This window comes from Drosophila persimilis, unplaced genomic scaffold (genome assembly GCF_003286085.1).
Source record: "Drosophila persimilis strain 14011-0111.01,24,50 unplaced genomic scaffold, DperRS2 tig00000431-arrow-pilon, whole genome shotgun sequence".
NCBI classification, from domain to species: Eukaryota; Metazoa; Arthropoda; class Insecta; order Diptera; family Drosophilidae; genus Drosophila; species Drosophila persimilis.
Window position 1 is genome coordinate 1,796,307 of NW_020825312.1, and position 20,797 is coordinate 1,817,103.

A 20,797-nucleotide genomic window follows, 5' to 3' on the forward strand; every position below is an offset into this window, starting at 1 on the left:
ATATGAGGAATATGATTTCCGGTCATGGAAAACGATTGTCCATTGTCTACCAGTGGATATAAAATGCACTCCACGATAATAGTTTTAACGAATGCATATACAAGAAGTATTTATAAACAGTTTTATTATCCGTTGTTTAACTGAAGTTTTTTGCCCTTTTAAAATGTGGAGGCTTAAATGGGTTATGGGTTTTCAATCGGTATATTTACGGTATCTTTTGAAAATGAGTTGGTTTGTTTCAGTATGTTTCTGAGGGTCGGACGGTATTTGTTTAATGATAAGTGTGCGGTCACACTGAGCAGATGAGCAAATGAAAATTTCTGAAGTGCCGTTTTCTGGAAAAATAATATTTCACTTAAATATTGTAGTTCGTGCGCGATTTTTCTACCTACAACTGGATATTTAAGTGCTTTAAGATCTTATTAATCCGCGGATTTTTTTTCTGTGGCTGCACTCAAGGTGGCTGTAGCTAATAAGTGTCCACGAATGAGAGCGTAAAGCAGATGGCGGAGAGCGTCCCGCGCATCAGTGTGTGTGTGCGCGTGAATGAGAAGTAGAAAGCGGCGGTAAAAACCTTGTTCGCGTGTAAAAACCTACTCATCTAAGACGAGATACTTAATAAATAATATTTTCGCTTGTATATATCGAGTGGAAAAAGTGTAAAAAATATCCTTGAGTGTCCCCAATCTTCGCCAGCAGCGCAGCAAGCGATAGAAAATAGCAGACGAAAACAAAACGCGTCCCCCAGAACCGCCGATAGCGAGGAATGCCAGCGTGTGAGTGTGAAAAGTAAAAAGTTGAAAAAGAGGAGGTGGGCAGAGAAGAGAGGAGAAAACTGTAGCATAGCACACTCTGCTAAAGATTGTGATAAAAGCAAACGCAGCGTTAAATTGTTGAATAATATTCGAGCTCCTACCAGTGCTGCAAAAATCGCCCTGCATTATCATCAGTGTTGCACATTGCCCAGCCCTACGCATAATTCAACACTCCCTGTCATCCCCACAGTTCCATCAAGTGTCTGCTGTCCCTTCCGTCTGCTAATATTTTTTAGGTTCTTATAGTTCTTATATAGAGAGAGTGTCGGAGCTGGGGCTCCGCTACACTATGCTCGTATATTAACTCTGTCTCCAATTTTAATTATTAAGCAGAGAACACTGCGTGCAAAGCGCCAGCCAACTGTGTGTTGAAACTGTACCATATTGTGGGTATCGGAAGGGGAATGGTCATGGCCAGAGGCAGGGGCATGGCATGTGGAGGCCCACGGTGAATCCCACTTATATGCGACGCAAATAGATTCTTTGACAGTGTCTACTGTATACCACAAAATATTTGGATTTCCCCACACCCGACGACTAATGGTAAACTCTTTCATTTTTTATTTTATTTTCTCCCGTCTAGCAGACCACCAGCGCGACATGAGTTTTGAGTGGTTACTGCCAGAATTGTTGAATTGCTTTTAACTTGTTGCCTACGTAAGGGAATACGTAGAGAAAACCACCGCCAGTATCCCTCCCTGATCGCAGTCCAGCCGCAGATATGAATAATCGCCCGCAGAAGCAGCCGGCTGAGATGCCGGTAAAATTAAAGTCCGGCGGCCGAAAGTCGAGCCGCAAGGCGGCCTTGGTGTCGGCGGAATTGAATACTGCCCCAGAAGGTGCCGATCAAGAGCATCGCAAGAATGGCCATGCCACAAATGGTGGCAGCAAGCGCCGGCGGGCCAGCAAAGGTGGCAATTCGCCCCCCCTGACCAACGGTGACAGCAAGAGGAGCAAAATGAAGCAACAGAATCCGGGCAGCGAGAGCCAGCAGGCCGTCGTCTCCACCACGAGAACCAACAACAAAAAGTATATTGCCTGCAGCAACAACAACAACAACAGTAACAGCAGGAACATTAATGTGAGCAACGGCCAACACAACATCAACAGCAACCACAAGAAGGCCACCAGCGCCATCAACACCCCATCGCCATCGCCTCCAAAAGGGGCTGCGGCAACAGCAAAAAAGCAAGACTACAATTACCGCGACACCATATCGCCACCCACACCGCTCTTGCCGGCCTCACCCCCACCCAATGTGGCGGAGATAGTGTGCATTTCGGATGCAGAGTCCGAGGAGAACGAGCCGGCGGACTACTTTGACAGGGACACGGAGGAGGAGGACGAGGAGCCAGACGTGTTGGAAGTGGAGGACGAGGTGGTTCTGGTGAACGACACAGCCTCTACTCCCATGACAAAACTGCAGCTAAAGAACGTTAATCCGAAGAACATAGCTGCAGCAGCCGCAGCAGCAGCGGCGGCCGCAGAAGCGGCAGCTGCCGCAGCAGAAGTGGCGGCGGCAGCAGCAGCCGCATTGCCCAACTTTGGCATCCCCACCAGCAACAGCACTCCGCTGGATCTTAACAACGAGGCGCACCAGAAGGACCTGGAATCCGTGACAGATCTTCGGTCCTACGGTGAGTCGGGGAAACATCCACTCAAACATGATTTAAACATCCAGTTTACCCCTCCCCCGGGATGGGAAGGGCTACAGTCAAGCTTGCCAATGTTGAATACATTGAAATTTCCCCTAATCGGCCCGGGCGTCCCCTAGGACGCCTATGAGATACAGAAAAAAAAATGCAAATCAGTTTTCAGACAGAAGAAAAATAAATATTTTTGGCAAGGCGGCTCTTAGGGAATTACTACTGTATTCATATTTCATTCATCGAAGGAAAACAAAGCGATAGTTAGTCAAAGAAAAACTCTGAGAGCGTAAAGCATGGTAGGGTGGGGCGAGGTGGGTTGCATGCGCTTCCGTTGCATCTTGGTCAATGGCGGGCGGCCTTTTGGTGTCCTTTTGCAAGTGTAGCACGTGCATTTAACCTTGACACAATTACCTACTAGCCGTCGACCCTGTCCGACCGCTGCCCCCCGACCGCCGCCGCCCCCGCCCCTTGCTCCTTGGCTTCGGGGGCGGGGGCAGGGGGCGGTGCATGCGAATGCCGTTTTGGGCGTTGGGTGTTAATTCTACTGACCGAAAGTTCTCCCGCCTGTTCTCGTCTCCACAACACATACGGTGAGTAGGGCCATGCTTGGGCTTCAGACAGTGGCAGTGGCTTTTGATGGCACCCTCGGCAGGCACAGTGGCATCGATTGATGCCATGGAATATACATAGCTAGGGGACTATAATAGTTTTTGGAAGTTCGAGCTTCTCAGTTTCTTGGAAATTGTGGAAACGAAAACATCAACATCGACATGAACAAGTTGTGTTTATAAGGGGTGAGGCACACCTAGAGAAAGCTCTCCCATAAAGTCGTTGAGAGTAGTATTGAAAAATACCGAGAGAGCAGAAGATCTAGTGGTATTTCGGTAATGCCTCACCCCACCAATTCGTACACCTTGGGCATGCAGTCGTGGCTATGCGTGTTCTCCTGCCTGTGTGTGTTTGCAAAAACGTGCGACGGTGTAGTGGCAGGGAGGGGAGGCGGGTGCAGTAGTAGGCAATTTATTTACTTGAACTTGACAATGCAACTCCTGGAATATCAGCTATAGCACCCGCTAGCCTTTGTAGATAATTGCCTCTAATCGTTATTTTAGTTGTTTAATTATCTTTACGCCTCCCCCCCCAATCCTGCTGGCATTTCGATCACAACAAAATGCTCTCTCCACACCCCTACGTGATCGGCGGCGAATGCTATCGCTCTCTTCCTCTCGGTGTTGTTTTTCTGTACAGCACCGCACACGTTCTGTTAACATACAGCTGGCTAACAGAAGTGCATTATGTACAGAATTTTGGACAAACATTTGCCTCCTCTACGACAAGAGGGGGTGGAGGGGTGGTAGGGGAAAAAGAAAACCAGATGATGGCAGCCGAAAGAACATTCTACTTGTTGCTCGAGTGTCATTGTGTTTTCTTTTTTTTCGGCTTTGTTGCGTTCATTAAACTTTGCCTAGAACGGGATGAGAGAACAACATTCTGTGCGGTTATACAGTTTAAGAACCTGCTAAAAGAGTATATTATACATATATAATATTGCATACCAAGGCCAGTTGCGGTTAAATATTGCGGTTTAAAGATCCACGGATAGAATAGAATATAAACAAATACTTGTTTTTCATAATATTTCATGTAATTCTGTGTGAAATAAACTTCAGATTAAAAGTTTGCCAAATGTAAAGCAGAAAATTCAATGAATCCAAATATAACTGAATCGCGAATGAATTAGTTGGGAGCTTTTCGACACTGCACCAATATGTGTATGTAGCTGTGGCATGAGGGGTGCTGCCACATTTGTTCACATTTCAAGTTCTTGGCTCAGCTTTTGGGAGGGGGGGGGGTTCCCAAGTCTCCCATTTGTGGGATGTGCTATCTCATACTTTCACACTTTCTTGTACCCTGTTCTTGTTGAATCAATAATTCGGCCGAAGAATGAGTTGTGCTCCCACTCGAGGCTCTCGGGTGTGTTTTTAGGTTATTGTACCCTTAAGGAATCGAGTGTGTTTTGCTTGTGTTTCGTGCAAATTACCTTTACTCGTTGTTAGCAACTTGTATTTTCAAATAAAACAACAGGTTTGTTCCAAAGCAAGGCGGTTCCATTAACCTCTTACGGAGTTTGTGTCAATGTGCCGCAAATTTCACAACAATTCGAAATTTTCGTAGAACATTTATAATACATGGGTTGAATGGACGCGACGCTGAGATCTATCAATGGTCCCCCCTTTGGTTAGAAGAGGCCTTGGCTTGAGGGTCATGTCGGTTCAAGGACAAGTTGCCACAGTAAATAGGAGGCGAGTGGAAGATGGGTAGATGGAGTAGAAGTACTGTGAGTCCTAGACCTATGTACATATGTATAATAGAGGGCCTATGTAGTCTTTTGGGGACATTTTATGAAATAATTGTAATCCCACGACATGAAGGAGGCATCTGTCTGGGCCACCACATAATCGTAAATTCTACCAATTTTGGCGAGGCGACGCACAGGCCAATGAACCGTTATTTGCCTCTGCCTATGTACATACATATTGAACGTGTCTGGACAAGGAGAACATAGAGAGAGAGAGGGCATACGAAAGGAGAGTTTCTTTTGTTGGCATTGGGCTTGGGTTCGGCTGTTGCGCAGGCTTTGGCTTCATCTTTCACTTCATATCCCCCACCAACCCCCACCCCCACAGCCAGCCACCTGCTGCTTATCCTGATGAAATTGCCATCCTTATTCGGACCCACCCAACTGCATAGACGAGAGTACTACAGCACTGAATTTCTATTTCTATTGCCTCTCTATTGCGCTTTCGTCTCTCTTTCGCATCATTCGCACATGTTTACTGTTAGGCGTCGTCGTCGTCGTCGTACACGACGCTTCGCCGAAGCAAGTGTCTCGCACGTGCGCTGCCCTGTAGGTAAAAATAAAATGCGATACAACGCTCGCTGAGAGATTAGAGCCGCATTTATTTCAGTATTGATGTCATATACATACATATGTGTGCATGTAAACAGTTGGGAAGAGAAGAGAAAAACAATACAATTGAATGTGCGTGCGTCCCTCTCAAATATGCTGGGATCTTTCCATGGTGGGGGGGAGGGGCAAGCCTTGTTATGTTTGGAAATTGATACTCTCTATGAATGTTTATGAATTTAACTATAATCCCCATCTCTCCCGTACAGTAAAACTATACAGTGATGAGGCAGTGAGTCTAGTCGACTTTAAAATAATACGTGTTCTGGGCACGGGCGGTAAGTGGATCCTTTTATATGTAAGCCCTGAAATTAGCCTAATCATTTCCAATAACCAATCATTTGTGCAGCGTATGGACGAGTTTTCCTTGTGCGAAAACTGACCCGTCACGATGCTGGCCAGTTGTATGCCATGAAGGTCCTAAACAAGATAACCGTGGTGCAGAAGCGTAAGACGGCCGAGCACACCAAAACAGAGCGTGTGGTAAGTACTTAACGGGGGCGAGGAGGACAATATATGAGTGGAAAGTGTAAAGTAAAACCCTTTTAATCACAACAAACGAAGAGAACGGTAACGTGTCCATTGGAAGTGATTGCAGATTGTTTGTTGTTTTATTTTTCGGTGTACTTGTACCGTTACATTTTTACCGTTGCCCCTGACTGCAGTCACTGCCGCAGAACATATTTTCTTTAATAAAAGTGCAAAGCAGGAGACAACCTTCAAGCTGCACACGTCCCGTCCATGCTTGTGTATGTACACGTACAGTTTCCATTAGCAAATGAAGAAAGAAGAGAGTAGACGAGTAGAAGAGTAGAGAAAGAGTAAACGAGGAAGCACAACAAGGAGGAAAAGACACGAAGCGACGTGAATCTTCTTGTGACCCACATTCCGATTTGTTCTTGTTGCACCGGCAAAAAGTTAACGGAGTAATGCAGAGCGAGAGAGAGAGCGTAGAGAGGATAGCTAAGGAGCGAGCTAAAGAGGCAAGGTAAATTAGGCAGACGGTAAGGCAAACAAACCTGTTTAAGGTACTCTCCACACTGATTGACCCTCTATTTAACATACCTTGACCAGAGAGAGATTCGGATAGGAAGAGAAAGAGAGTGAGAGAGCTCCGATCTTTAGTGGAAGTTGTTTGTGGCTACTGCTACTGCAACCGGTTTTCGGCCGCGACATTGAGAGAGTCGTAGTAAATCAATGAAAATAGAAAACGAAAAGGAAACAGCAACAACAACAGATTCGTTAAATAACTGCAAACAGGTGTAGTGAGAGGGAGGGAGTGAGCGAGCGGGAGAGAGAGAGAGAGAGTAAGAACACGAGAAGCTGAGATAAGAAGCGCATTTTCTGACAGATAAATTGAACAAATTTACAATTGGGCAGGCGCTGGCCTGCTTTGCTGTCGCCTGGTTTTCTGTGCTATTTACGTTTCTCCCTCCCACCAGCCCGGCCCAGCCCAGCCCGGCAGACAGACGACTACCGCCGGGGTTGTAGGCGGGAGTACTCGTTTTTTTTTTTTTGTTTTTTTTTTACAAGGTACCACTGCCTCTGTGCCACTAACCCAGTTATAGCCCATAGCCCGGCAACCAGATAGCCGGCTAGCTACAATTTGGCCAAAATAGAAAGGAACAAAACCTGAAATGAGAAAGTTTTTTTATTTTCTGCCCAACAATTGAAAATGGAAAGAGAAAGACAAAGATAAAAATGAAAATCATTTATAAATGAAATGAATTCGTGCCAAAGTAACTGCTAACTGCTCAGTTATCCATCTTCCACCCACCCACAAACGGCACACTCCTCTCTCCCTCTCTCTTTCTCTCTCTTTTTCGCTATTGCTCTCTTGCTATCTTGCTCTAATCGATATACAGACACCACAGAGAAGCGAACAAAATATGACAAAGATTGTTTTTGCTTTAACCCCACGTCTTGCTCCTTTTTCAGGTACTAGAAGCCGTACAGCGCAGCCCCTTCCTGGTCGGCCTCCACTATGCCTTCCAGTCATCAACGAAGCTGTACCTGGTTCTCGGTAAGATGTCGATGATAATAGCTTTATGCTGACCAGAAGATTACCATAATGCCAATGCTTTTACAGACTTTGCCAAGGGCGGGGAACTGTTCACCCATTTGTACCATGCCGAGCAGTTCGATGAGGCGCGCGTGCGCGTCTATATTGCCGAGGTGGTGCTGGCGGTGGAGCAACTGCATCAGCTGGGCATCATTTATCGCGACATAAAGCTCGAGAACATCCTTCTCGATGGAGACGGACACATTGTCCTGTCCGACTTTGGGCTGTCGAAGATCCTATCGGAAGAGAATGATCACCGGGCACACAGCTTCTGTGGCACCCTGGAGTACATGGCACCGGAGATCATACGCACTGGGCCGCCGGGTCACGACAGTGCCGTCGATTGGTGGTCTGTGGGTGTTCTGACCTTTGAACTGCTCACCGGAGGACCACCCTTTTCCACCTCTGATGGCCAGAGCCAGCAGTCGGAGATCTCAAGGCGCATACAAAGGGATCAGCCGCCAATACCGGCATCGTTCAGCGCGGCTGCCAAAGACTTTGTGCTCAAAATGCTGGAGAAGAACCCCAAGCTGCGTCTGGGTAAGAACGATCGCGATGCCAAAGAGATCAAGCAGCATCCCTTCTTCCATGGCATCAACTGGCACGACCTGCGCGCCAAGCGCCGCAAGGCCCCATACAAGCCCGTGCTCACATGCGAGGATGACGTCCAGAACTTCAGCAGCGAGTTCACCGACCAGCGGCCAGAGGACATCGAATGCGATGCACCCCCCAGTCGCATTCGCCTTTTCCGGGGATATACCTATGTGGCGCCCGAGCATTTGGAACAAATGCGCAGAGACAACAACTGCCACATTGAATATTGTAACAAAGGATTACTGGTCGGTTGAAAGTCTCCCACTTTGCCATCCTCCCACATTCAAGCTTATGCTAATCTCTTGTTTTCTCCATCCATCACCAGAATATGCCGTCTAGACCGCAAGATCTCGACCTGGGCAGCCGCACGGCGGGTGGATCCTACGGTACCTGCTACTTTGCCGTGGACAGCACCAACGATATGATATTCATGGTCAAGGTTGTCCCACTCTCAAAGTTTCGTGCATCCGAAGTAGACGCCCTGACCTCCTGCGCCATGATAAATGATGGCCACCAGAATATTGTCCAATATCTGGGCACCTTCCGGGACAAGTGCGACACATGGATCCTCACGGAGTTCCTTGTCGGCGAGGAGCTTTCGGCGCCCATCAAACGCAACGCCCTGAACGAGCGCACCTGCCGTGAGCTCTTTCGGCAGATTCTGGAGGCGGTGCGTCACATTCACTCGAAAAAGTTCATACACGGTGACGTGAAGCCCGAGAACATTGTGTTCGAGAGTCGCGATGATATGGTGGTGAAGCTGGTTGACTTTGGCAGTGCCTGGTGGGTGCCTCTTCTCTAATATTACCTCTATTTACTCTTCCTATAATCGAGTCTTCTCTTTCGTTGCTGGTGTTCACAGTTACAGCAGCAATTTCACGAGCTGGCAGGACAAGCCGCGCTACACTCTGGACTATGCACCGCCCGAGATGCTCAAGGATCCCAATATGGTCACGTATACGCCGGCCGTCGATGTCTACGGGCTTGGCGCGACGCTGTACACGATGCTGGTGGGCCATCCGCCCTATCGCAAGGATCAGGAGGACACGGAACATACTCCAGAAATTCATCACCAGTTGCGGCGACGCATGCAGAGCGAGACGTTCAATCATGAATCGAAGCTCTGGCTAAGTGCCAGCCCGGAGTTCCGCCATCTGGTAGAGTGCTGCATGCTGCCCAATCCCGCCGATCGTCCGCAACTGAATGATATTTTGGCGAGCGACTGGGTGTGCGGTGTAGGTAGCGACATGGACGTCGAATTCATTGTGCCATCCTCCCCACAGCAGCTTAAGGAGGAGGTAGAGGAGAAGGAGGAGGCCGCGGAGGTAGAGAAAGAGGAGGAGGTAGAGGAGGGGGAGATGGTTTACGAAGATGAACCAATGTCGACACCAGGTATGTCACCCGAAGATGAGTCCGATACCGAGGACATCAACATGCTCGAAGAGCCCGTGCCGGCTATAGCAGCACCGCGCGAATCGTTCTTGCCTCGTCGCAGACTCTCCCGGGTGACATCCAACGATGTAGATTTCCTCGGCTTCGATGAGGAACAGCCGGGAGTATATATTCCCGCCGAATATCTGATCCAGCCAGTGGTCTATGAGGAATCGCCCCACGAAATGTTGCCGCCGCCGCCGCTTGCTCCAGTTGCTGTTGCTCCAGCTTTTGCACTAAAAACAGAACCCGAAGAGAAAACAAGCAAACGGCCAAGAACTCGTCAGCAACGGCGAGCCGAGTACCATTTACCGTTGCCATTTCCGCCTGTTGTGGTAAAGAATGAAGTTCCCCCAGACACGGAGGACAGCAAGGTCGGTCTCAAATATCTGATGATACACGTGCCGCCACCGAGAGACGAACCCCGCACAACCATGGCCAGTAGAACAATAATAGCAGCCCGAATCGAACGCCCACAGCCCGCCCCGAAAGCCCGCAAAACAGGCCGCCCAACGAATGACGATGAGAATCTTTACGGCTTTGGCAAGACGCAAGCTTCGTGGCGAAAATCGCGGGCCAGCTGGCGACAATTCTGCCTACTCATCAACGGTGCCCAGCAGGTGCTGAAGCATCGCTTCAAGGAACATCGTCGCGTATACTGCGTTCCGCGTATTAAATCCGAGATCAAAGACGAGGATGAAATCGTGACGCCTCAGATATATCCCCGACCGAAGGTGAGAAAGCAGCGGGCACCCAAGGTGCCGCGACTGCCGACTCGTGTGCAGCCAGAGAGGGCGCGCGCCTTGCGCCAGCAGTACGTGTTCGAATGACCTCGTGCCGCCGATCAGTGCTTAGGCCAAGAAGAGGCGAAGAGTAGTGTCGTGGAGGCGCCGGAGCATGATGCGAAAGGAGCGGAAGCTGAGAGGCGCCAACTGCAAGCGGTGCTGGCGGCGACCATGCAGTGGGCGTCTGGCTCTGAAAAGCAACAAGACAGCTGACGACAGATGAGGACTGGTAGCAAAGCAACGGGTACAACTATGACTAGGCCGCAGCGATTAATAAGTATCTAACTGCCACACAACGACCCACACACACAACACACAGGACACACACACACACACTAACACTGAAAGTAAGAGTAGAAGGATCCGCAAGGAGCACCAAAGATCCTGTCAAGATTTGTTATATACTATAATAGATAATAGAAAACCTTATCACATAAGTTTAGGACATCTCTTTGCAAACTATGCAAAACGCGGAAAACTGCTAACGATCCCGCGAACTTGCAAGAAAAGGAGATGAGCGCTAAGAGTAGACCGGGCAACAATCCTTATAAAAATTTATTCTATATGCGATATGTTGTGCTAGTTAACTTTTAAATAGCCTAATTGTAATTACAAATTCAGTAATAAATAGGGAATCCACACGCTAATCGCACGCTTATTGTTTAAGCGGAGATCTTGAGATCAATTTAGGTGCGATAGCAGACAATGTAACAATCACTAAAATCATTAATCAGTTAATCAGATCTATAGTTATTCGTTAAGCTACAGAAGGACACGCCACACCATACCACACGACACAGACACCATCCAACGAATTCCTTAAGTTTGGCTCCTAAGTTCGTTAGACATATTTCTAATTCAGATACAGCTTTCTCCACAACCACTCAATATTATCAACATCATCATCATCATCATCACCCATATATGTATAAACATCACTGCATCAACAAATCATATGTTCAAATGTTGCCAATGATAATCAGAATAGGGACCAGTCCTGCTCTTGATTGCGAGTAGATCGGATCTGGTTTTGTCCTCCTCCTGCTGCTTGTAATGCCCTTGACCTTGACTTGTTCTCCTCCTGATGAATTTGGCAACACTAACAAACCGCTCTATTTTCTGCGTCTTAGTCCATGAGATCGTTGCTATCGGGGTTGTAAAGCGTCTGCAAAAAGGATCTTTTTGGTTGTTTTATTTTATCAAGAGCCTGGGTCTCGTCATCGTAAAATAATCATTTAATTCTAACTACGAACTATGCATATGCCTATTTACACACCAATCCATATTTATATCAGCGATCTGAGAACACTAGGATTAACCACACAAATTCTTTGTTTTAGTAACCGATACTCAAAGAGTATAGGGATTTTTAAATGTTGTTTGTAATTTTTTTTTTATAATATTTTTGTTGTATTTTGTTTGGCCGTATTCGCACTTTTTCACCACCCATACACAACCCTCCGCTAACACACAAACACAATACTAACACACATATCGAATCGTACTTTTGTAAATTTTTCTATAGAGTCGATTAAAGATTGAAGATGAAAACACTCATGGTGTAAATTTTAGTATAAAAGAAGTAACAATTTATATTAAAGTTGCCTTTAAACCAGTTGCCTTAGAACGAACACACACACACACACAGAAACACAAAAACACAAATGTAAAACCAAAACTCCAAGAAGACGTCGCAATAAAATGGTGTACAAATGTGCAAAAAAAACAAGTGGAAGCTGTTTGGCAAGAGTTTTTTATATGAAGAAACGAAACGAACGAGCAAACGAAGGAACCACAACAAGAGCAAAAGCAATTCGTCGTAGTTTAAGGACACACATGTACAATAAGCGATAGATCTACATACAATTATTAAAATATAAAAATATATTAAAACAAAAAATACATTAAAAAAATGGGATGCAACTAGTTAACTGTAAGAATAAAGCAATCAATCGTTTTGAGATCGATTTTATTAGTTCGGCCAAAGCGTTATATGGATAATTAGCTTAACATAGCGTCCACAGCGATATCGATTCGCCTCCGATCGTTTGTTTATGGATAGATTCGAGGATTTGAATAAAATATAAATAAATACATATATGAATATGAATCAAGTTGCTAGCGAGTAAGTCACCAAAGTTTGTACATAAAAACTATATCAAAATGCAGTTAAAATAAAGAAAGCATTTCAAATGATCTCTTTTTCTCTTTCCCTCTATTCCGTGTGCTTTCACATCGTGCTTCCCTGCATCATGTATTCCCCTGAATTGCATCAGTTTTACATGAGAAAGAAGAGCATGCCATCTTATTCTAATCTATGTAATCCTTAATGAACGGTGAAAGATATTCTCCTACTCTAATGCATAGAGCTTCTAATCATCGAGTTTTAGTTTTCATAATGTACGCAAAATTGAAGTCGACTACTCATTAAATTAACGCCATTGGTTTTTTTCAAAAATTGAATTAAGTACCGGTCGCGAACGTAAGATTTTTCCATACGTTTTTTCTACTTTATCACCTCACATGTTCCCATAAATCACTTCCTTCCTAAACAAACAACTAAGTAGTCTTTTGCGAGAGACTTTGAGGAAAAACTCTTATCAACAAGAATCATCTTTCTTATAGGAGAAAATAATTAAGGAAAACATGACTATAAAAGTACAAGAAAATACCGAAAAAGTAAAGTTGTTTTTTATAGGTTTTTAGATCATAGTTAATGCTCGTATACATCGGACCCAATGCATGAGTAGGTCAAAACCATGTCAATATGTGAGAAAGTCATTAGTCATTTAAATAAGCTTGGAAAAAGGAATATTTACATTAATTAAAGTAAATAGGGTAATAGTAAATTTAATCAAATTTTAAAATCAACGAATATGATTTTCGATCATGGACAGAGGACGATTAACCCCTTATACGCCACTCCACGAAAATTATGGAACTTAAACAATTTCAGCGCAATTTCCGTTTTTAAGTATGTATAGAGAAGTTCAACCAAAAATGTTCACCTGTTAAAAAAGAGCGGTCGGAAGTGGGTTAAGTTCGTTTTTCATCGATATATTTACGGTATATTTAAGAAATGAGAAGGTATATTTCTGCGTGTCAGACGGTATATTCTATCAATAAATCCGCGGTCACACTGTTTGCAACCAAAAACAGCGGCATATTTCACAATTTTATTGAATAAAGAACTAAAATAGGTTAATTACAACGCTAAAACCCTAAGTGAAACGATAAACAGTCATGGCGGATGCCGCAGCACGTCAATTGCAGTACGAGTACAAGGCGGTAAGTACCAAACAGACAGCTTACAAAATTTTCACCGCTCCATGCGGCGTCTGTGTCTGTGGCAAACGTTTGCAAGAAAATTTTGCAAAATGTAATATATTTTTGTGTGTATTTTCAGAACTCTAATCTTGTGCTGCAAGCCGATGTACGACTCATCGAGCGTCCACGTCGTGATGAAGCCACTGGCGAGGTCTGTTCCCTGGTGGGAAAGTTGGATGGCACGCGAATGGGTGACCGGTACCAGCGCACCAAGCCGGAAAAGACAGAGGAGCGGAAGGTGAAACGACAGAAGCGTGACGAAGCCCAGTACGATTTCGAGCGCATGAAGGGTGCCACTCTGCTCTCTGAGGGCATTGACGAGATGGTCGGCATTGTGTACCGCCCAAAGACACAGGAGACGCGTCAGACCTACGAGGTGCTGCTGAGTTTCATCCAAGAGGCCTTGGGGGATCAGCCCAGAGATATCCTGTGCGGTGCAGCCGATGAGATCTTGGCTGTGCTGAAGAATGATCGGCTAAAGGATCGCGAACGCAAGCGGGAAACGGACAGCCTGCTGGGCGCGGTGACAGATGAACGATTCGCGTTGCTGGTCAACCTGGGCAAGAAGATCACAGACTTTGGCAGCGATGCCGTAAACGCACTGACAGCCACCACCAACACGGAGGAGCAGATTGACGAGCAGTACGGCATCAACGTGCAGTTCGAGGAGTCCGAGGAGGAGAGCGACAACGACATGTATGGCGAGATACGGGACGATGATGTGCCAGATGAGGGCGAAGAGGCGCGCATTGATCACACCCTGCACGCAGAAAACGTGAGTATATCATCGGTGGTACGCATCGACATTGATTTGATGGATAATCTTCTTCCTTCCCAGCTGGCCAATGAAGAGGCTGCCAGCAATGTTAAGAAGGATCGGATCCTCCATCCCCTGGACATCGATGCCTACTGGCTGCAGCGTTGCCTCAGCAAGTTCTACAAGGATGCCATGGTGTCGCAGAGCAAGTCTGCGGATGTGCTCAAGATCCTGAAAGATGCCGCCGACGAGCGGGACTGCGAGAACCAGCTGGTGCTGCTGCTGGGCTACGATTGCTTTGACTTCATCAAGCAGCTGAAGCTGAATCGCCAGATGATCCTCTACTGCACCATGCTGGCCTCCGCCCAGACGGACAGTGAGCGCCAGCGGATACGCGAAAAGATGCGCGGCAACACGTCCCTCGCGAAAATCCTGCGGCAGCTGGACACGGGCAAGTCGGAGGAGCAGGAAGAGAGTGAGACGAGAGGCAATAAGCGGGGCAAGGGCGATGCCGAAGATGGTGGCGCAGCAGCGGCCGGCCAGGTGGCTGGCGTACGTCAACTGCTGGAGCTGGACGAGCTGGCCTTCACCCACGGCTCCCATTTCATGGCGAACAAACGCTGCCAACTGCCCGACGGTTCCTACAGGAAGCAGCGCAAGGGCTACGAGGAGGTGCACGTCCCCGCACTCAAGGCCGTACCCTTTGACGACAACGAGGAGCTACAGCCCATCGATAAGCTGCCCAAGTACTGTCAGCCCGTCTTCGAGGGGTTCAAGACCCTGAATCGCATCCAGAGTCGCCTGTACAAGGCAGCCCTCGACAGCGACGAGAATATGCTGCTGTGTGCCCCCACCGGTGCGGGAAAAACGAATGTGGCTCTGCTCACAATGATGCGGGAGATCGGAAAGCATATCAACGAGGATGGCACCATCAATACGCAGGATTTCAAGATCATCTATGTGGCCCCAATGAAGTCTTTGGTGCAGGAAATGGTTGGAAACTTTGGACGACGTCTCGCCTGCTATAATCTCGTCGTGTCCGAGCTGACGGGCGACCATCAGCTGACCAGAGAGCAGATAGCCGCCACCCAGGTGATTGTGTGCACGCCGGAGAAGTGGGACATCATCACCCGGAAGGGGGGAGAGCGCACGTTTGTCAGTCTGGTGCGTTTGGTCATCATTGACGAGATCCATCTGCTGCACGATGAACGTGGTCCGGTGCTGGAGGCACTGGTGGCTCGTACCATTCGGAATATTGAGACGACGCAGGAAGATGTGCGCCTGGTGGGGCTATCCGCCACTCTGCCCAATTACCAAGATGTGGCCACGTTCTTGCGCGTCAAACCGGACAAGGGCCTCTTCTACTTTGACAACAGCTATCGTCCCGTGTCCCTGGAGCAGCAGTACATCGGTGTGACGGAGAAGAAGGCCCTCAAGCGTTTCCAGGTGATGAACGAGATCGTCTACGAGAAGACCATGGAGCATGCGGGACGGAATCAAGTGCTGGTGTTTGTCCACTCGCGCAAGGAGACCGGCAAGACGGCCCGAGCGGTGAGGGATATGTGCCTGGAGCAGGACACCTTGGGCAGCTTCCTGAGAGAGGGTTCGGCCAGCATGGAGGTGCTCCGCACGGAGGCCGAGCAGGTAAAGAACTCGGAGCTGAAGGAGCTCCTTCCCTACGGCTTCGCCATCCATCATGCCGGAATGACGCGCGTCGATCGTACCTTGGTGGAGGATCTCTTTGCAGATCGTCACATCCAGGTGCTGGTATCCACGGCCACCCTGGCCTGGGGCGTCAATCTGCCCGCACACACGGTGATCATCAAGGGCACGCAGGTCTACAATCCGGAGAAGGGACGCTGGGTGGAGCTGAGCGCATTGGATGTCCTCCAGATGTTGGGTCGTGCCGGACGACCCCAGTACGACACCAAGGGCGAGGGCATCCTTATAACCAATCACAGCGAGCTGCAGTTCTACCTCTCGCTGCTCAACCAGCAGCTGCCCATCGAGTCGCAGTTCATCTCGAAGCTGCCGGACATGCTCAACGCCGAGATTGTCCTCGGCACAGTGCAGCATCTGCAGGATGCCGTCAACTGGCTGGGCTACACGTACCTCTACATCCGCATGCTGAGGAACCCCACGCTCTATGGGGTCTCGCATGACGCCATCAAGGCGGATCCCCTGCTGGAGCAGCATCGAGCGGATCTGCTGCACACGGCCGCCTGTTGCCTGGAGCGGAGCGGTCTGGTCAAGTACGAGCGGAAGACGGGACACTTTCAGGTGACGGATCTCGGACGCATTGCATCCCACTATTATCTCACTCACGAGACGATGCTCACATACAACCAGCTGCTGAAGCAGACGCTCAGCGAGATTGAGCTGTTTCGGGTGTTCTCGCTGTCCTCGGAGTTCCGTCACATTTCGGTGCGGGAGGAGGAGAAGCTGGAGCTGCAGAAGCTGATGGAGCGCGTGCCCATACCCATCAAGGAGTCCATCGAGGAGCACAGCGCCAAGGTGAATGTCCTGCTGCAGGCGTACATTTCCCAACTGAAGCTGGAGGGCTTTGCCCTGATGTCGGACATGGTCTTCATCACCCAGTCGGCTGCTCGGCTCATGAGAGCCATCTTCGAGATTGTCCTCACGCGTGGCTGGGCACAGTTGGCCGACAAAACGCTGACGCTGTGCAAGATGATTGACCGGAGGATGTGGCAGTCGATGACACCGCTGCGGCAGTTCAAGAAGATGCCCGACGAAATAGCTAAGAAGCTGGAGAAGAAGCACTTCCCCTGGTCGCGGCTGTACGACCTGGAGCCGCACGAGCTGGGCGAGCTGATCCGCGTGCCGAAGCTGGGCAAGACCATACACAAGTTTGTGCATCAATTCCCCAAGCTGGAGCTTTCGACGCACATCCAGCCGATCACCCGAGGCACCCTTAGAGTGGAGCTGACCATCACGCCGGACTTCCAGTGGGACGAAAAGGTACATGGCGCCTCGGAGGGCTTTTGGGTGCTCATCGAGGATGTCGACTCGGAGCTGATACTGCATCATGAGTTCTTTCTGCTGAAGCAGAAGTACGCCCAGGACGAGCATCAGCTGAAGTTCTTTGTGCCCGTCTTTGAGCCTTTGCCGCCGCAGTACTTTCTCCGGATCGTCTCCGATCGCTGGATTGGCGCCGAGACCCAGCTGCCCGTCTCGTTCAGGCACTTGATACTGCCGGAGAAGAATCTACCGCCCACGGAGCTGCTGGATCTGCAACCGCTGCCGATCAGTGCTCTGCGTCAGCCGAAATTCGAGTCGTTCTACGCGCAGCGCTTCCCCCAGTTCAATCCCATCCAGACGCAGGTCTTCAACGCCGTCTACAACAGCGACGAGAATGTGTTTGTGGGCGCCCCAACAGGTTCCGGCAAGATGACGATCGCAGAGTTCGCCATCATGCGACTGTTCACCACCCAGACGGAGGCCCGCTGCGTCTACTTGGTGTCCGAGGAGGCCCTCGCTGACCTGGTCTTTGCCGACTGGCATCAAAAGTTCGGGGCACTGGACATCAAGGTGGTGAAGCTGACGGGCGAAACTGGAACGGATCTGAAGCTGATAGCCAAGGGACAGCTGGTGATCACGACGGCTGACAAGTGGGATGTGCTCTCGCGACGCTGGAAGCAGAGGAAGAACGTCCAGCTGGTGAATCTGTTCATTGTCGACGAACTGCAGCTGGTGGGCGGCGAGGAGGGTCCTGTGCTGGAGATTGTGTGCTCCAGGATGCGGTACATAAGCTCGCAGATCGAGAAGCAGATCAGAATCGTGGCCCTGTCCGCCTCTCTCACCGATGCCCGGGATGTGGCCCAGTGGCTGGGCTGCAATCCGAATGCCACCTTCAATTTCCATCCAAGTGTGCGACCCATTCCCCTGGAGCTGCACATTCAGGGATTCAATGTGACGCACAATGCGACCAGAATCGCCACCATGTCGAAGCCGGTGTACAATGCCATCCTCAAGTACAGTGCCCACAAGCCGGTGATTGTGTTTGTCTCCTCCAGGAAGCAGGCACGGCTGACGGCCATCGATATCCTGACGTACGCTGCGTCCGATCTGCAACCGAATCGTTTCTTCCATGCCGAGGAGGAGGACATCAAGCCATTCCTGGAGCGAATGACCGACAAGACCCTGAAGGAGACCCTGGCCCAGGGTGTGGCCTACCTGCACGAGGGTCTGTCCTCGTCAGACCATCGTTTGGTGGAGCAACTCTTCGATTCGGGCGCTGTGCAGCTGGCCGTCGTCTCGCGCGATCTCTGCTGGGGCATGAGCATCTCGGCCCATCTAATCATCATCATGGACACGCAGTTCTACAACGGCAAGAATCACTCGTACGAGGACTACCCCATCACGGACGTGCTCCAGATGGTGGGACGCGCCAATCGGCCCAACGAGGACGCCGATGCCAAGTGCGTGCTCATGTGCCAGAGCAGCAAGAAGGACTTCTTCAAGAAGTTCATCAACGAGCCGCTGCCCATCGAAAGCCATCTCGATCATCGCATGCACGACCACTTCAATGCCGAGGTGGTGACCAAAACGATTGAGAACAAGCAGGATGCCGTGGACTATCTCACGTGGACGTTCCTCTACAGGCGATTGACCCAGAATCCCAATTACTACAATCTCCAGGGCGTCACACATCGCCATCTCTCCGATCATCTGTCCGAGCTGGTGGAGAACACTCTCAGTGATCTGGAGCAGTCCAAGTGCATCAGTGTCGAGGACGACATGGATACCCTGCCGCTCAATCTGGGCATGATTGCGGCCTATTATTACATCAACTATACGACCATTGGTAAGGTGCGGACAACTTTCTGCAAGACCCCACTATAATGTCTCTCTTTCCGCCTCCACAGAGCTCTTCAGTTTGTCCTTGAACAGCAAGACCAAAGTGCGCGGCCTGCTGGAGATCATCTCGTCGGCAGCGGAGTACGAGGATGTGGTGGTCAGGCATCACGAGGAGCAGGTCCTGCGCACTCTGTCCCAGCGCCTGCCCAACAAGCTCACAGGACCCAATGAGACGGCACCCAAGTAGGTTTCGATTCGCTCACCAATCCTCCATCCACATCCACATCGCCATCTCCATCCCCATCCGTGTTGACGACTAACAATTCTCGCTTCCCACAGATTTAATGATCCGCATATCAAGACCAATTTGCTGCTCCAGGCACATCTGTCGCGGCTGCAGTTGGGACCCGAACTGCAGGGCGACACGGAACAGATATTGAGCCGGGCCATTCGTCTGATACAGGCCTGTGTGGATGTTTTGAGCTCGAATGGATGGCTTTCGCCGGCCGTGGCTGCCATGGAACTGGCCCAGATGGTCACCCAGGCCATGTGGACCAAGGATTCCTACTTGCGACAATTGCCTCACTTTAGTGTCGATATTGTCAAGCGATGCACTGAGAACGTAAGACCAGAGGATAACTCTGCCAGCAATTCTCTCTGACCAATTCCCGTTTTGTTTTGTTTTTTTTTTTTTCAGAAAATCGAAACTGTTTTCGACATCATGGAGCTGGATGATGAGGATCGTTCGCTTCTGTTGCAGCTCTCCGATGCGCAGATAGCCGATGTGGCCCGATTCTGCAATCGGTATCCCAACATTGAGCTCAACTATGAGGTGGTCGATAAGGACCGCATCAATTCGGGATCCACGATCAATGTGGTGGTCCAGCTGGAGCGCGAATATGAGGTCACCGGCCCCGTCATCGCACCCTTCTTCCCGCAGAAGCGCGAGGAGGGCTGGTGGGTCGTTATTGGTGATCCCAAGACTAATTCCCTGCTCTCCATCAAACGCCTCACGCTCCAGCAGAAGGCCAAGGTCAAGCTGGACTTTGTGGCCCCCAGTCCGGGCAAACATGACTATAACTTGTACTACATGAGCGACTCCTACTTGGGCTGCGATCAGGAGTACGGTTTCTCCATCGAGGTGGGCGATTTCCAGTCGGAGAGTGAGAGTGAATCGGAATAGGAAGCAGGTTAAGATTAGGAAATGCTCAGAAGCCTAGGCGTCTAGCACAGCATAAATATACAATTTTTCCACATATTTCATAATTTCCATTTTTTTCCCATTTTTAATTATAATTCTTTACATAATATTGCTACACTCATAATTACATCAATGCTCAGTCCGATCGGGCCCCAGGCCCCAGGCCTGGCTATATCAAACGTGCAAAATGAAGGTCCTCACTCAGGACACAGGGCATCGGGGGTTTGTAGGACTGGTCGCAAACGATCAGGGAAGCACAGAATGGTGTAAATCGGACGACAAATGGTTAAATTAAATTAAAAATCTTTAAAAAACACCCCGTTTAAAAGGTATTCTCCTCATTATGGTCCTTGACGTAAATCTGGCGTAGATTCAAGCGATTGGGGATGT

The 20,797-nt window shown here is 49.1% G+C and overlaps 2 protein-coding genes across 3 annotated transcripts; both read left to right on the forward strand.

Moving 5' to 3' along the window:
- Positions 1-410: 410 nt before the first annotated feature.
- LOC6596047 (chromosomal serine/threonine-protein kinase JIL-1) lies at positions 411-11,855 on the forward strand. 2 transcript variants are annotated; one of them, XM_026989532.1, is made up of 8 exons: positions 411-776; positions 1,399-2,452; positions 5,642-5,710; positions 5,782-5,915; positions 7,371-7,455; positions 7,522-8,333; positions 8,414-8,871; positions 8,951-11,855. In XM_026989532.1, exons 2-8 carry the CDS (start codon positions 1,537-1,539, stop codon positions 10,347-10,349), a joined length of 3,873 nt encoding a protein of 1,290 aa, XP_026845333.1. In that variant the 5' UTR covers positions 411-776; positions 1,399-1,536; the 3' UTR covers positions 10,350-11,855. The 2 variants fall into 2 exon arrangements, with proteins under 2 accessions (XP_026845333.1, XP_002021231.2); XM_002021195.2 differs by having other exon boundaries at positions 1,402-2,452.
- A 1,650-nt stretch (positions 11,856-13,505) lies between these two features.
- LOC113565964 (putative U5 small nuclear ribonucleoprotein 200 kDa helicase) lies at positions 13,506-20,723 on the forward strand. Its single transcript, XM_026989417.1, has 6 exons — positions 13,506-13,592; positions 13,711-14,406; positions 14,470-19,213; positions 19,275-19,449; positions 19,546-19,828; positions 19,904-20,723. The coding sequence occupies exons 1-6, from the start codon at positions 13,548-13,550 to the stop codon at positions 20,387-20,389; spliced, it is 6,429 nt and encodes a 2,142-aa protein (XP_026845218.1). The 5' UTR covers positions 13,506-13,547; the 3' UTR covers positions 20,390-20,723.
- Positions 20,724-20,797: the final 74 nt, after the last annotated feature.

Coding starts and splice junctions, on each gene's coding strand:
- LOC6596047 (XM_026989532.1), top strand. CDS start 1,537: ATGAATAATCGCCCGCAGAAGCAGCCGGCTGAGATGCCGGTAAAATTA. Junction 2,453..5,641: donor GACAGATCTTCGGTCCTACG/GTGAGTCGGGGA, acceptor TCTCCCGTACAG/TAAAACTATACAGTGATGAG. Junction 7,456..7,521: donor GAAGCTGTACCTGGTTCTCG/GTAAGATGTCGA, acceptor ATGCTTTTACAG/ACTTTGCCAAGGGCGGGGAA.
- LOC113565964 (XM_026989417.1), top strand. CDS start 13,548: ATGGCGGATGCCGCAGCACGTCAATTGCAGTACGAGTACAAGGCG. Junction 19,214..19,274: donor CATCAACTATACGACCATTG/GTAAGGTGCGGA, acceptor CCGCCTCCACAG/AGCTCTTCAGTTTGTCCTTG. Junction 19,450..19,545: donor CCCAATGAGACGGCACCCAA/GTAGGTTTCGAT, acceptor CGCTTCCCACAG/ATTTAATGATCCGCATATCA.